This window comes from Drosophila guanche, unplaced genomic scaffold (assembly GCF_900245975.1).
Source record: "Drosophila guanche unplaced genomic scaffold, DGUA_6, whole genome shotgun sequence".
In the NCBI taxonomy this organism is placed as follows: Eukaryota; Metazoa; Arthropoda; class Insecta; order Diptera; family Drosophilidae; genus Drosophila; species Drosophila guanche.
The window spans coordinates 2,012,365-2,026,022 of NW_022995747.1; the positions used below are offsets into that span (position 1 = coordinate 2,012,365).

At 47.2% G+C, this 13,658-nt stretch overlaps 3 protein-coding genes across 5 annotated transcripts; all 3 read right to left on the reverse strand.

Moving 5' to 3' along the window:
- Positions 1–958: 958 nt before the first annotated feature.
- Positions 959–3,581, reverse strand: LOC117583579 (dynein regulatory complex subunit 4). Of its 2 annotated transcripts, none has more exons than XM_034271958.1 (5): positions 3,323–3,581; positions 2,726–2,768; positions 2,429–2,593; positions 2,061–2,364; positions 959–1,995 (listed from the first exon to the last, which is right to left on the reverse strand). In XM_034271958.1, exons 1-5 carry the CDS (start codon positions 3,323–3,325, stop codon positions 1,071–1,073), a joined length of 1,440 nt encoding a protein of 479 aa, XP_034127849.1. In that variant the 5' UTR covers positions 3,326–3,581; the 3' UTR covers positions 959–1,070. The 2 variants fall into 2 exon arrangements, with proteins under 2 accessions (XP_034127849.1, XP_034127850.1); XM_034271959.1 differs by having other exon boundaries at positions 1,553–1,995; positions 2,057–2,364.
- Positions 3,582–4,227: 646 nt separating this feature from the next.
- On the reverse strand, positions 4,228–11,266 carry LOC117583576 (monocarboxylate transporter 10). Of its 2 annotated transcripts, XM_034271956.1 has the most exons (6): positions 10,999–11,250; positions 9,615–10,008; positions 5,944–6,308; positions 5,108–5,882; positions 4,946–5,044; positions 4,228–4,314 (listed from the first exon to the last, which is right to left on the reverse strand). In XM_034271956.1, the coding sequence occupies exons 2-6, from the start codon at positions 9,967–9,969 to the stop codon at positions 4,277–4,279; spliced, it is 1,632 nt and encodes a 543-aa protein (XP_034127847.1). In that variant the 5' UTR covers positions 9,970–10,008; positions 10,999–11,250; the 3' UTR covers positions 4,228–4,276. The 2 variants fall into 2 exon arrangements, with proteins under 2 accessions (XP_034127847.1, XP_034127846.1); XM_034271955.1 differs by lacking the exon at positions 4,228–4,314 and having other exon boundaries at positions 4,351–5,044; positions 10,999–11,266.
- A 506-nt stretch (positions 11,267–11,772) lies between these two features.
- Positions 11,773–13,404, reverse strand: LOC117583580 (suppressor of fused homolog). Its single transcript, XM_034271961.1, has one exon. It carries the CDS (start codon positions 13,374–13,376, stop codon positions 11,940–11,942), a length of 1,437 nt encoding a protein of 478 aa, XP_034127852.1. The 5' UTR covers positions 13,377–13,404; the 3' UTR covers positions 11,773–11,939.
- Between the last annotated feature and the right edge of the window lie 254 nt (positions 13,405–13,658).

The following is a 13,658-nucleotide window of genomic DNA, read 5'->3' on the forward strand; positions in this document are numbered from 1 at the left end:
ACGGATCTACCCTTAACTTATGCGTATATTTAATGCAATTAATTATGTATGATATTAAACAATTTGTATTCGTATGTACTTACGTATCTTGTAATTGTATCTGTCAATAGTAAACGAATATCTGCAGTTAGAAATGGATGGATGGATTGATTTTGAAGCCATTTGATAATTTGACTCTTTACTGTGACACATGTGCACCTGGTGGCATGGATCGACTAATTATCGATTCGATTTTGATACAACATTCCGGCCCTTCGTTGAATTTATATTATATTTGGCAGCCTTCGTTAAGGATTTCGGGACCAGTAATTCCTACGTTTTCTACGCGTTTCTTATTTGAATTATGGATGGTGCAGTGCCGCCATCTGTGAAGAGTAAATATAACGTTTGCGGTGCTGCCACACGGTTTGCGTTTAAGTGCGATGTAGAAATCATGTCGAGTGGTTCTCTGTATGCAGCCATGTAGCTACATTTTACTAGCTAGAAAGTAGCCAAGTTTTAAAAGTAGGATAACTCCTTCTAGCTGTATTGGTGGAGACTTCCCTGACCGTTTTGACACAGGAGAATATTTCCCGTAGGATGAAAATCGCCGTGTAATTTACCTGGCGCCACTGGAATATTTGACGTATTTGTCTGTTGTCGACAGCTTAATTTTTGGTACACCATGTTGCTTTGTTAAGGGAGTTTTGAAAGCCCTCTTCCTTTGCGAATTGAGTTTGAACAGTTAATGAGAACAACTAAATATAAATGAAAATAAATTAATATTTGATTAAAGAAAATATTTATAGAAATAAAAGAAAATTACTTCGTACCCGATACTCGAAGAGTAGGTATATTGTATTTGTGGGGAAAAAAGAATGCATGCAAAGCACAAAAGGAAACGTTCTGACTCCACAAAGTAAATATGTACAAGGGATTACAGAGGATACAAAAAATGTTTATTGCCAAGGACAATTTATACGGTTTATACGGATTTATTAGCATATACATACATATACATAATTCTTATACACTAATATTGCCTCAAACTGGCAATTTAATTTGGACTTGGGTCGTGCCTGTTTCTCTATCTACTTGTTTTTCGTAACGATGCCCGCTGGACCGCATATGTAGAGCTGTTTGTCGTCCCGATCACGGAGTGGTGTGAAGCCCAGATTGTCGGATGGCACACCGAATTGCTTGAGTTTACACTCGTATGTCTCGAGGAGATCGTCGTGGGCCTTGCGGGACTTGGCCACCTCGTAGCGTAGATCAATAATAATTTTGTTCTTCTCGTCCACAATATTGCCCACCCGCTCGTCCAGGCCGGTTAGTTTGTCGGCTAAATTGGGAGCACACGTGGCAATGGTCTCGTGCAGGATGATGCTGCGCTTTTCTTCTTCGCGCAACAGGGCCGCAATCTTGCGCTCCAGGAGGACATTCTTCAGGCCGGTCTTTTGCTGTAGCTCCACAATGACGTCGTTGAAGCGCTCCTTGAGTGTCTCCCGCTGGGCGACGAGCGAATCGTTGCGCAGGATCAGGGTCTCCGCCTCCCAGGTCAGTCCCTTCACCTTCTTCTCCAGCTTAGTGTTGCGGCTCTTGAGGCGGCTCAGCTGCTGCTTGTCCCGATCGTAGAACTCCAGCTTGCGGCGGTACTCGTTTAACTGGATGTTGGCCTGCTCGAGTGGCTCTCGGAGGCGCTTATTCTCCAGTGCCGTGTCCGCGGCGATGCGGTCGCTGCGTTCGGTCTGTTTGCGCAGCTGCTCCAGCTGCTCCTTCATGCTGCCAATGAGGGCCAGATTGTTGAGTGTGATGTCGTTGTAGTAGTTCTTCATGTCGTTGAAGGCGCCGTCGTGATGGTCCTGCAGGTTCCTGATCTGCTGATTCTTGCGCTCCTCCACCTCGAACATCTGGGTGCTGTAGAACAGATCCAGCTTGGACTTTTGCTCCATCATCTTCTCTTCGTGCAACATCTCGTTGTCCTTGCGCTCCCGCTCGAAGGTTAGTCGCTGCTCCCTGAAATTCAAGTGAGAGAGAGAGAGAGTGAGAGTAAGGATTGCTGGATCAAGAAGCGTACCCACAGCAGCTTCTCGTTGAAGTGAGTCTCCATCTGGCGCAGCTGCATCTCGCCAACCTCCATGCGTTCGCGCAGGATGCGACGCAGCTGGCGCTTATCCTTCTGCAGCTCGGTCTCCTGCAGGACGTGGTGCTCTTGGGCCAGCTTGAGCTGTGTCATCGCCTCCGCCCGCACCTCGCCCAGCTTGTTGTGATTCTCGAACTGCAAATGCTTCATCTGCTGCATCACATGCTTCTTGTCGATGTCCGACAGGTCCTGCGTGGCCTCGATATCCTTGTCCTTTTGCTGCAGCTCATAGCGCGTCTCATCTGGTCGAGGATTATGGAATTTATAGCTCTCCGACTGAATAGATCTACGGATAATCGAACTCACCCAGCTGCTGGCGTGTAATCTCCCAGAAGGTGCGAATCTTGTCCCTCTCCAGCTGAAAGTAATTTCGCTCCTCCCGCTCGCGATCCATCTCCGCTTTGAGGCGCACGGCAAATGCCTCCAGCTGGTCGCGTGTCATCGCCGAAGTGTCCACGCCATCGATGAGCACTGTGGTTTACCCAAAGGAACTAATGTTAGTTGCTAAAAGATTATATTCCAAGTGTTGCCTTGGATGTCGATCAACAAAGCGCTAATAATGCGTTGTTTTGTGACTAATCACTTAATTATTTAATTACTCACCCGGCATCTTCTTGCCCTTCTTCCCCTTTTTCCCTTTTGGTGGCTGTTATAAAGAAAAGAAAATACATTGCAAAAAGTTTGAAATCATTGAGTTACTAAATAAGGTAAATATTTAAGCAAGAAACGCTGGAAAAGTAATAATTAACAGAAATAACCAATTACGACGATTTTTGTGCTAGCTGAACTGCTTGCCACGAGCAGGGAGTCTGTTGTTGAACTGCTTGCCACGAGCAGTCAGTCTGCTGCTGAACTGCTTATCCAACGCAGCTGCAGACTGCTTGCTTTCAGCGCAGCTGAGAATCATTTTGAGCCAACCGGTAGCTGAGCTCGACATTGACTTTTGAGCTTTCTTATATTTTGGCCTTATTCTACTACCCATTTGGCTAAATACATATGCCATTGGCGTTTCCTTTGCCGTTGCTGTGCTGCACGATTGGCGTCTCAGCTGCGTTGTATGCCTGCTCTTTCGTGGGGCAGCTATCAATTTACTGCTTGCTTTGCTGCTGTTGCTTCTATTTTCGTTGAACTCTTAAACAGCATTTAGCTGCCTGATGTCATGTTCGCGAAATGCAAAGATTTGCCTAAGTATAAACTCACCATTTTGCTGTTTCTTCTGTTTGTCCTGCTTGAGCCGTGTCTTCCGCTGTGCCGACTGGGCTTATTCTGTTTTGTATTGCTGTCCGCTGAAACTGTTTGCCAATGCTATCCCAAAAACCGGAAACGTATCGATAAAGCGGTTGCCCAGGAGGGTGTGAGTGGCTTGGTGTCCGTGTGGTAGGCTGCCAGGCAACCAGAAAGAACCATGTGCAATAGTTGAGAGCAATTTGCTTATGAATTATTTGTATTCGTCTTGCAAAGCCAATTTTTTTTAATTGTTTTAAATTTTTTACAGTTTTTGCTTGGCTGTCTGTTTTTTTTGTCGAACGTGGTTTATGGCGTGTTTTTTACATGAACTGTACAAATCACAGTGCCGCCATCTGTGAACAGTTAATGGAACGTGTATGGTGATGCCACACTGCTGCGTTCACATGCGCTGTAGAAATCATGTAGATTACATCTACATGTAGAACATTTGTACTAGCCAGAAAGTAACTGAATTTTAAAATTTCACTCAGTTGGGGAGGGAACTAGAAGGTAAATCTCCTCCTGTCAATCGATGAGTCCAGTCCCCCTTTAAGAGTCCCCCCAAGATATTCCAGACAAATCTTTTTGTGTATCATTTATTTAAAAATTAATAGATTAGTTTTATTTGGATTTTGCGAATTGCCTTAGTCTAAATATTGTATGCACGTATGAAGGATACGAGAATCTGTACACATGTATGTACATATAGTACACAAGTCTCTCTACCGATATGATGTGTGTGTAAGGGTGTACATAGTATAGGTCATAGTATACAAAATGAACACCATCGTTGTTTTTGCGCTGGCTGAGGCACTGTCTCCAAAGAGGCGCCTGCAGCTGTAAAATGGCAGAACTTTTCAAAAGTTGTTCTTGGTTTTTCGAAAGAGTTTTGTGGAATTTTGAGTTAGTGGACGACAGCGACGCGCTCTAGGACGCCGATGATCCGATGGAAACGTGGAGTTTCTCTGAAAGATTCACAGGAATTGTCAGTCAGTTAGTGGAAAGTGAAAATGCAGTGCAAGCTCCATGCGATGGCTTCTCTAGAGTTCGTAATCAAAGAGAGTTGGCTAAGGTGTTATTTACGTATAGCATTTATTTACAGCAGCTCTGGGTCGATGAGGCTTAAGATCTTGGAAAGCATTGAAAAGCAAAAAAAAACTGAACTAAAGGTGCGGATGGGAGAGCAGGATGGGAATGGGAGTGCGAATGTGCCGTGTCTTAGTCTTAGTCATGCTATTCGAATACACAAAAAACCTAGTATCCCTAAGGAATAGTGCAGAGTAAGCAAAAACGAGTGAGAGAATATCTACAACCAGTTGAAACGCATGAAATGGCGGGGAATGGTATGATGTTAGTAGACGGAATAGTTATAGCGACGCTTTTTGATATCAGTCCCGTCCCGCAATGGCATGGACATGGACATGCTGGACCCAGGACCAAGCAGGGCTGTGTGCGAGCAGCTGGGCAGAGGGGTGTTAGTATAAATTGAGCTACGGGAATGATCGCAAGCCGAGGCCGAGACAGATCGAGCAGTAATACTAGGCCGGCGCTGACCGAAGTCGTCGCTGGGTGGGCAAAGTGAAGCAGAGTACAAACCAGTTCCATTTTCCACATGTCCATTGCTGTGGATCGTCGCTGATGAGCCATTAACTCCGTTCGGGGTCGCACCCATGAGAGGAGCGCACGATTTGTTGCCTGTTAAAAATATATCATGGATAACCATTGATTTTTGTTGCTGCAATTAGGATTTATGCTCACCATTGCTGGCAATCTCAATGTCGCCATTGGGCAGTGCCGCAACGCGCAGCGGACTGGCAGCTGCTGCAGCATTGTTGTCATCCTTCACGCACCTGATGAGGAACAGCAGCGAGGAGCCCACCAACGGTGGCAGTCCTGCCAATACAAAAGGAACCGTGTACGAGCCCGTGCTGTCGAATATCATGCCAGCCACTGGTGGTCCCACGGTGAGCGGAATGGAGCTCAGTCCCAGCAGAAAGCCAATCGCCTGTGTGGCACCCGAGGGTCCACATATCTCGTAGGCAATGGGACCCAGCAGGGAGATAAAGCAGCCATCGAAGAGGCCCATGACGAGGGTGAAGGAGACGAGAACCACATACGAGTTGGTCAGTGGCAGCAGCAGCGTGACCAAGCCAATGGACACCAGCGAGAGCTGCTGCAGATACATCCGATTCACGCCGGGCATATCCGCAATGATGCCAAATATCAGGCGACCAATGCCCGAAGTGATGCCAATGCACATGACCGGCAGATTGAGATCCTCGCCCGGGAACGTTATCTTCACGAACTGCATCATGTGGACGTAGGGCACAAAGTACCCAAACAGAGCTAGGGGTACGCACAGAGCCCAAATAACGAATCGCTTTCGCTTCCAGATCTCCACATTGACAATGGAGCGCAGGAAGAGATTGATGCGCGATCGTCCGGGTTTCTTTTTGGGCGGATCCGGCGGCGGATGCAGCGGTTTGTACACGAAGGAACACACAATGATGAACGCGGACATGAGACTCATAATCTGTGGAGAGTTTTAAGCTCAAAATTCACCCTCTCAGAAAACTCTGTTCCTAGCCACTCACCCTCAGTGTTGCCTCGAGGCCATAGCCACCCAGCATACTGTCCAGGCAGGGTGGCAGTATCACAGTAAAGACGCTGGAGCCCGCTGTCACAAAGCCGCTCACCTTGCCCAGGTACCGCTTGAAGTAGTGTCCCAGAATGGCAAGAGTGGGTGTGTAGGCCAGGGCCGCACCAAGACCAAACATGATCCCATAGCTGAAGTACAGGGCGCTGATGTTCTCCGTGAAGAACGAGGACAGCAGCAGGCCACCCGCCGAGAGAACTCCGCCCGCGAAGGTGGTCAGCCGCAGGCCGATCTTGTCCGTCAGACAGCCGGCGACTGTTGAGAAGAGGAATGTGGTGCCAATGGCCAGGGAGCCAACGAGTGCTGTAAGAAGGAATTCAAATAATTAGGGGACTTGCTAGCTAATAATTTCCCGGATGTATATAAACCATTTCCATCTGATCTGTTGACCAACTGTCGCTTTGGCTAAGACCCCGATCCCACTTTCATTTGACAAATCGAATCTCACGCAAGTGCGGTTAATTGTGAAACGAGCCAGGCTACGACATGTCTGGCAGTCGGCTACGATTCCAGGCATTTGCTTGCCACTTCCAGATGGATGATTGCTGGTAACTCGATCGGGCCATAGTTGGTGGCAATTGCGGGTTAGATTTAAATTTTGTGCCAGCTCTTTAATAATTTTCCGTTGAACTCGGCGCGCACAAATGGGGAGACATCGACTAGTAAGTAATTGTTGGCTTCGCGTAAACACTTTCGTTTGTTCCACTTTGGCCGCTCAAATTGATATTCGATTGACAGAATCAGGTTAATTCTTTGTTCACTTCATCCGCAGCCGATCTAATGCTGAGATAATCCATCACAACTGACTGAAGCCCCACACTACGCTGATGAGCAATTGTCAACAGCAGCCGAACGAGTGGCGCTGTCCCAAAGTCCACCACGATGGGCAATGCATACAAACTCACTGCACAAAACTTGTGGTACCACATACAAAAGGTATTTGAAGGAGGCACAAAATGTATGTAGATAACTTCATGTTGAAGTTCAAGGAAATTTCGTATCACTAGCTCAATTTCTGAGTTCAATTGTTGGACGCAATGTTTAAAAATTGACTAAAAATCCACTTGCCACATGCGTAGTACTAAGCGTAAAGCTTATCTGTATGTTCGGGTCGACTTGGAATATAAAATAATCATTAAGTTGCGGCGTTAATTGTTTGGCACATCAAATACAAATTCTCTAGATAGTTCAGTATACCCAAAAAATTGCAGTGTCTTAGAGAGCAGATTCTATAATTGAATTTCACCCACTTTAAGAGGATTTCTAAATATTTATTGAGCATTCGATATGGCACCAATACAAGAGAAAACAGCAACGACTCGCTTCCACATGAATATAACAATTCTTACAGTGCGCACTCGTTAGAGGGATTTATTTAAAGACAAATATTTTGCTTGAGTGAAAATATTTTTATAAATAAACACCTCAAAAAATGTATTTCTCTCTCAGCTTTTACTAAGTGAATCCATTTTAATCTCTCAAAAGTGTGCATCAAACCAAGTCCTCACTGTAACTGCGTACAATCTGCCACTCTCCCAGTCAAGCAGCAGCTACTCGTATCTCGACAAAGGCAACTGTCAATGTCAATGCCACACACCGATGGCTAGGCTATGGCGCTGGCTGCCGCTGTTCTGTTGCATGCCACCCTGAGCTCCTCTCTCCTCGCTGCCAACTAGTCAATGGCATTGTGCCTGAGAGCCAGCGAAAGTGGGAGAGAGTGGGCGAAAGAGAGCAAGCTGCGTAGAGAATTATTAGATAATAGCCCAACAAATGCTTTCTTGAACAGCAGCCAAAAAATTCTAAAAAAAAAGCAACCGAGGCGGAAGACAGATTACATGAGATCTGTGGCGGTTGCCGGCGTCTAGCGATTGTCTGAGGGGAGGAATAACCCAAAATACATTTGAGTATTTTTAGGATGTCTCATCTTCTATAGCTAGCAACCCAATCTGACGCAATGTGCAACAGAATTGCAACGGCTCCGGCCATAGATTTATATCTAATTGATCCTGACCTTTGGGAAGAGTTTTCCGATACAGTTTATTGAGCCGCACCCGACATTAAGTGTTTCTGTAGTGTGCCCATAGAAGTGTATAATTGACAAATTGAAACTGAGGCATTGCACGTAGTGGACCGAGACAAAAGTCGCAAAAATATGGCACACACAAAACACCTCCTAGCAGAGCAGCGGAGAGCTGAGCTCAGGTTCGGATTACGTCAAGTTTTAATCATATTGCGGAACTAAAGCCAGTCAGCCGCTGACTCTGCTGTAGCTCCGGCCCTATGCCGGAGGATCGCTGTCAAGCAGTGGCACTTGCTGGGCTTCGATGGGTAGTGGCAGCGGCAGCGGCAGCACTGGCAGCACTGGCAGCGCCAGTCGACCAAGTAACTGGGTCAGTGGCGGGTGCACTCTGTTTTGCCACTCTTGGCTGCATGCCGTTTGGCGTCTTTGTTTGCGGCTTTTGTCTTCTTCCCAGAACCGGGCAGCGGGCAGCGGGCAGCGGGCATCTGGCGCTACGCCTCTTCAAAAGCGGCGCTCGGCAACGTCCGTGCCCCCAATGCGCTCCACGCTGCGTGTGCGTAATGCAGGCCGCCCGCTAAACCTTGACAAACACTCATAACCGATTTGAACTCTGCTCGACATTCCGCCAATCCAAACATGCGCACTGACGCTTTAGGCCCTAGGCCTGATGGTCACGCAAAATTATTCCCTTTAGTTCGCGGCAACTCAACTCTAGCCGACTCCAACACACTTGACGTCGCCCTGGGCCTGGGCCGGGGCTGCGCCGGGTGTGTTGAATAATGCTTTGTGATCCAATCAACTTTTAGCAATTTAATTCACTTGATGTCGCCACGTTGGATTCCTATATCGTCATTCCTACTACGTACTACAATGTTTTATTGAACCCAGCAAAAACAGCAACAAAGGCAACAGAAGCAACAATAACAACAACAGCAGCTGCTGCCACGATGTGCGTTTGAAGAGCAATCGAAATGTCCGTTAAATTTGGAAGTGATAAATGTAATAATAGCTGCCAGAAATCTGCAAGCCTGCAAGAACATTGGAAGACACTTATTTTCCCCGTTTAAATATTTAAGGCAATCAATTTCCCATCTAGAATAGCAACAAATATAATCCTATACAGTCCATAGCTTCATTTCCCCATCTAACACAAGTTCTGTGGCCAGAGCTGCTGCTCCAAAAATGACCATTAAAAGATTATTCACAAAATTAATCAAATCTTTGCCTTGTGACGAAGCAAAATATACGTAAATCAATTTTTGTTGGTTTCTCGAATAATACGAATCAAAAGCTAAGACCCCCTCAGGGTGCTATCAAAGCCATAGAAATTATATTGCACATTATATATGTACTTATGTGTGTATAATGTTCATACAATATGTGCGGCAGATAGTGGCTTGAAAAACAACTGTCCAGTTCCCATCTAATCTCATTTGCGACTCCTCCTCTCCTTCTGCATAATTACAATCAACGCCAGAAATTTGTCACAAATTCAGAATTAATTTGCCGCTGGCCCGTCTGTCCGTTGAGTGAAGGGATTACGCTCGCAAATTGCTAGGTCCAACCCCCGTATTGAGACTGAGACTCACCCGCTTTACTGGAGGCCTCCGGGTCGCCCAATGCTGTCAGTCGATCGCTTAAGAGCGAGTGCAGCACTCCGTAGGTGTTGATGAAACCGAAGATGATGCCGTTGCACAGGAAGGCGCTGACCATGACGAGCCAGGCCCGGGCACCGCCATCCGGTGGCTCCTTGCCATGTATGTCTCGACAGCAGGGCGCCTCGATGTGTGTGCCATTGGAGGTGCCGTTCCCATTCGCCTGGCTCTTGCCATTGGCGTGGTGCACCTGGCCATTGCTAACCGCCGGCGATATGTGTCCATTGCTGGGCAGGATGCGACCATTCAACTGCTTCTGTGTCTCGTTCAGCGGCTCGTTCTCTGCCATGGCTGCTGGTGGTCTCTTCCTGCTTTCGGAGAGTACTGACTGCAAATATGTTCAAGTGTGGGGATAAGTGTATGTTGGGTGCATCTTAATCAGTCATTGCATTGCACTCAAATATGCTGTTGACAGACATATGCCGAAATGCTATCGCTCCCAGTGCCGCCCCCATTTACATGAAAATTATCACAGACTGAGGAAATTGGCTAGCCAAATATTTGGACACCATTATCTGTGTTTGCCACTCCCGCACATGGAATTACAACAGGTCCAGAAACCAACTACTGCATGGAAATGAGACAGACAAAGAAAGTGGGGAGAATGAGCTAAACAGAGCTAGAGAAAGGAAATGGAAAGCTATCAAAGAACACTGAGAAAGGGGAAGCTCAAATTATTTTTGAATGAAAAAGAACCAAGTCTGACTTCAGATAGTTTTCTTACATATCAGAATCTTCAAATTAATTTTATTTCTAATTTTATTTATCGAGTGCATATAATCTTCATTTGACAATGTCTTTTGCACGCTCCCGCCTTATATCTGGACGTCATGAATACAATTTTAGATTGCATTACATGCGATAACAGAATTACTGAATTTGTCGCATTCCAAAAGATATAAATATACACATGTACATACATAGATGTATATAGTATGTAAAAATGCATATATGCATGCCCTTGCGTAGTGCACGGCGAGCACAAGTACAAGTTTACGGTTCGCTTTACATTCGAACGTCTCCCACGTTGGGGCCAAAAAAAAGAAGAATATTCCGCCAAAAAGCGAAAATTCAATGTAACGTGAACTGCTCGACAGAATAAAGAGAAAACCACATTTGTGTGCTCGTCGACTATCAAAGAAATTCGTGTACTATCGTGCACGTGTGTCTGCCTGAATAAGTGACGCACCGGCGGCAGGCCGGCTAAAGGGGGGAGGTCACAACCGAAAACGAAGGTCACGTCACTTTTGCCATTATGCAACTGGCAGGCAAGGCGAGCGACAGGACGAGAAAGCGCTGCGAAGGCGTCACTACGTACATGTAAGCTCGGATTTGCTGCTACCGTAAGATCCGATTGAAGATTCCGGCAAAGACACTAAGGGAATCGCGCACTCAAACCGCCTGCCACTGGCCGAAGTGGTGTCGTGTCGAGACAGAGACAAAGACAGCGACGGAGACGGAGGCGAGACCAATCGAGCGAACACACAACCGACCGCTTGCGTTGTCGCCAGCGGAATGAAGAAAAAATTGAATTATTTTCCACGAGCTAGTTGCAAATAAACGTGCCGACACTTCGCCGTTCTCTGGGGTAAACAAAATTTCACCTAGGCAACGCAGCGACGAAGATGGACACAAAAACAAACGAGGCGCTAAAAGCAGTCAGCAGTTGTCCAGTTTCGAGCTCACAACAGTTCTGGGTGTCAATTGTATAGTTTTGGGCTGGCTCAGAAGCCATCTCCACTGGCAGACAAAAAACAAATCACATGATCGACCGGGACCGGTGTCTATTCAATTTCGGACGCAATGAAATCGAAAACGGCCTCTAATTGATCAATTCCGGGAATTAGAAACTGAAGCATCTTGGGTGGACTACAGAGGCCACTGCGCAGTGCCATCAATTGGGTAGGTGACGTTGACTTCGACAACTCTAAAGTGAGCATATCCGTTGCCGTCAAAGAGAAAACCCGGCGTCCGATGCCACTTCACAGGCGCTCAACAAGTTGACCCCAACTGACTCATCCGGCGAATTGTTCTGTTCTGCTGCCTCCTGGCGCCGGCGCCGACGCTGCCGCCCGTCCGACAGTGGCTTTGGTTGCGAGTTTATGAATATATTTTGACTGGACACCCGGCTGGGAGCAAAGGCCGCTTGTTTAAGACACAAAATGTACAAATATGAAACTTAAGTGTTAGTGGAAGAAGGTTAAGATTCTTTTCAATTAATTTATGATAATAATACTAACTACTCATAGCTCGACGGTTTCACATGCTCGGTGGCACGGCATCAAGGGACATGGCGGTGACTGAAGCTGTGGCTGTGGTGATGGGCAGCGTGGCCTCTGGCTGGTCCAGTATCAGCCTCAGATTTTTGTCGGGCCAGTCAAACTGCAGGCGTTGGGTCAGTTCGGTGTTCTCGTCCAGATTTGCATTGCGGAAGTCCTCCATCATGCGCGGCACGAGATCATTTGGTATAAGCACCTGAATCCAGTAGCCCAAGACGCCGTATGGCTCTTGGACGTTGACAGCGGATCCGGTCACCGTCTCCGCCACCAGAGTCAGGGCCAGATGCTGCGCCTTGAAGGTGAAGTGCCGGCCGTGTCGTATGCGGTCCTTGATGGCCAGCAGCAAGTACTTGGCCACAGTTGGGGCCAAGGTTATTTCGATGCCATCTAGTGAAATGCAGTCCGGTGCCTGCGGCTGAAAATCAAGCGGACAGGACTTGTGCAGGGAATTGCTGCTGAGGGACATCGATTGGGGAAAGCTCGGTTCCTCCCGCTTCATTTGCGACTCCGTCAACGGCCGATTGTTCTCCTCGGTGGCACACCGTTCGCTCAGGGATTGGAAATCAACCTCCTGCTTGATGGCGACCGTCGGCTTCATTTCCTTAAAAGTGAAATCTGCATTAACGCCCGCCAAGTCGGAGCCCTGCTTCTCGAGGTCGTCCTGCAGATTGATCAGCGTATCGGGAAACAGCTCGAACACACTCATCGTTCGCTCCATGTTGGTGACCAGCCACTCGCCTCCAGTCTGGATATCCTCGCGCAGAAAGTTCAAGACTCCGCGTCCGTTCCAGCGCGAAGCTTGCTCCAGCTCATGCTCAAAGACGCCAACAATCTGGCAAAAGTCAACGGTACCAAACGGTGTCTCGATGCAGCCCAGCTGAGGATCCTGTGCAACCAGCAGACTCTGCAGCATGGAGTTTTCGCTGCCATCCAGGCTCTTGCGCCAGGGAATATTGTCGCCGAAGCACAAGCCGTTGCCAGTCTGGAAACAGTAGCGGCCAATGGCCTGCAGCAGATTGGCTGGCCATGTGGGTGGCCGAAGGGGCTTCTCCGGGCAATCGTGTTCCTGCTGCAACTCAGCCTCGGTCTTTGCCAGCCGGAACGTCAGCTCGAATCCCATGCCAGACCGATGCGACTCCTCCTCCCGCAGATGGACACGCTCGTCGCCGTGCAGGTCGCTGAGGCCAAAGCTGATGTAGTGCCAGTGCGGAGGGACATTCTTCTCGGCATCTCCTTTGTTGTTGTACATACTAATGTAGTCCAGCGGATCCTGGCCTCCCAGCCAGTACTTCAGCAGCGTCGTCACCTGCAGCGGGTTCGGCTGGTCGGGATACACCTGGAAAAGGTGATCTATGATGGCCTTCAGGCCAGGAGGCGGCTTAACATCGGGTTTTTTATCCAAATTTGACGCAGACATTTCATTAAAAATATGAAAACAACAATAGTACCAGAGATGGGAGAAAAGTATCGTTACAGCGAATGGGTCACTGGGAGTGTCAAATATCTAACAGTCACAGCGAATTAAAATGGATCTATATTAGTTTTGGTTGTTTACATGGCATATAATTGATTTTATTAGCTTTAAATTAATTAATGACTTATTCTCATAAAATCTCGAATTTGTGAGCACTTAATCATCTCGTTGACAATATATTCTAGTGATATGAAACCGTGACAAATACTCTTAAAAATATCTGCT

Bases quoted from the DNA above. Each gene is read 5' to 3' on its own strand.
- LOC117583580 (XM_034271961.1), bottom strand. From the start codon at position 13,376: ATGTCTGCGTCAAATTTGGATAAAAAACCCGATGTTAAGCCGCCTCCT.
- LOC117583576 (XM_034271955.1), bottom strand. From the start codon at position 9,969: ATGGCAGAGAACGAGCCGCTGAACGAGACACAGAAGCAGTTGAATGGT. The intron at 6,309-9,614 runs GTGAGTCTCAGT...TCCTTCTTACAG, and splicing joins GGAGGCCTCCAGTAAAGCGG to CACTCGTTGGCTCCCTGGCC. The intron at 5,883-5,943 runs GTGAGTGGCTAG...AACTCTCCACAG, and splicing joins GCCTCGAGGCAACACTGAGG to ATTATGAGTCTCATGTCCGC.
- LOC117583579 (XM_034271958.1), bottom strand. The intron at 2,594-2,725 runs GTGAGTAATTAA...GGTAAACCACAG, and splicing joins GAAGGGCAAGAAGATGCCGG to TGCTCATCGATGGCGTGGAC. The intron at 2,365-2,428 runs GTGAGTTCGATT...ATCCTCGACCAG, and splicing joins GATTACACGCCAGCAGCTGG to ATGAGACGCGCTATGAGCTG.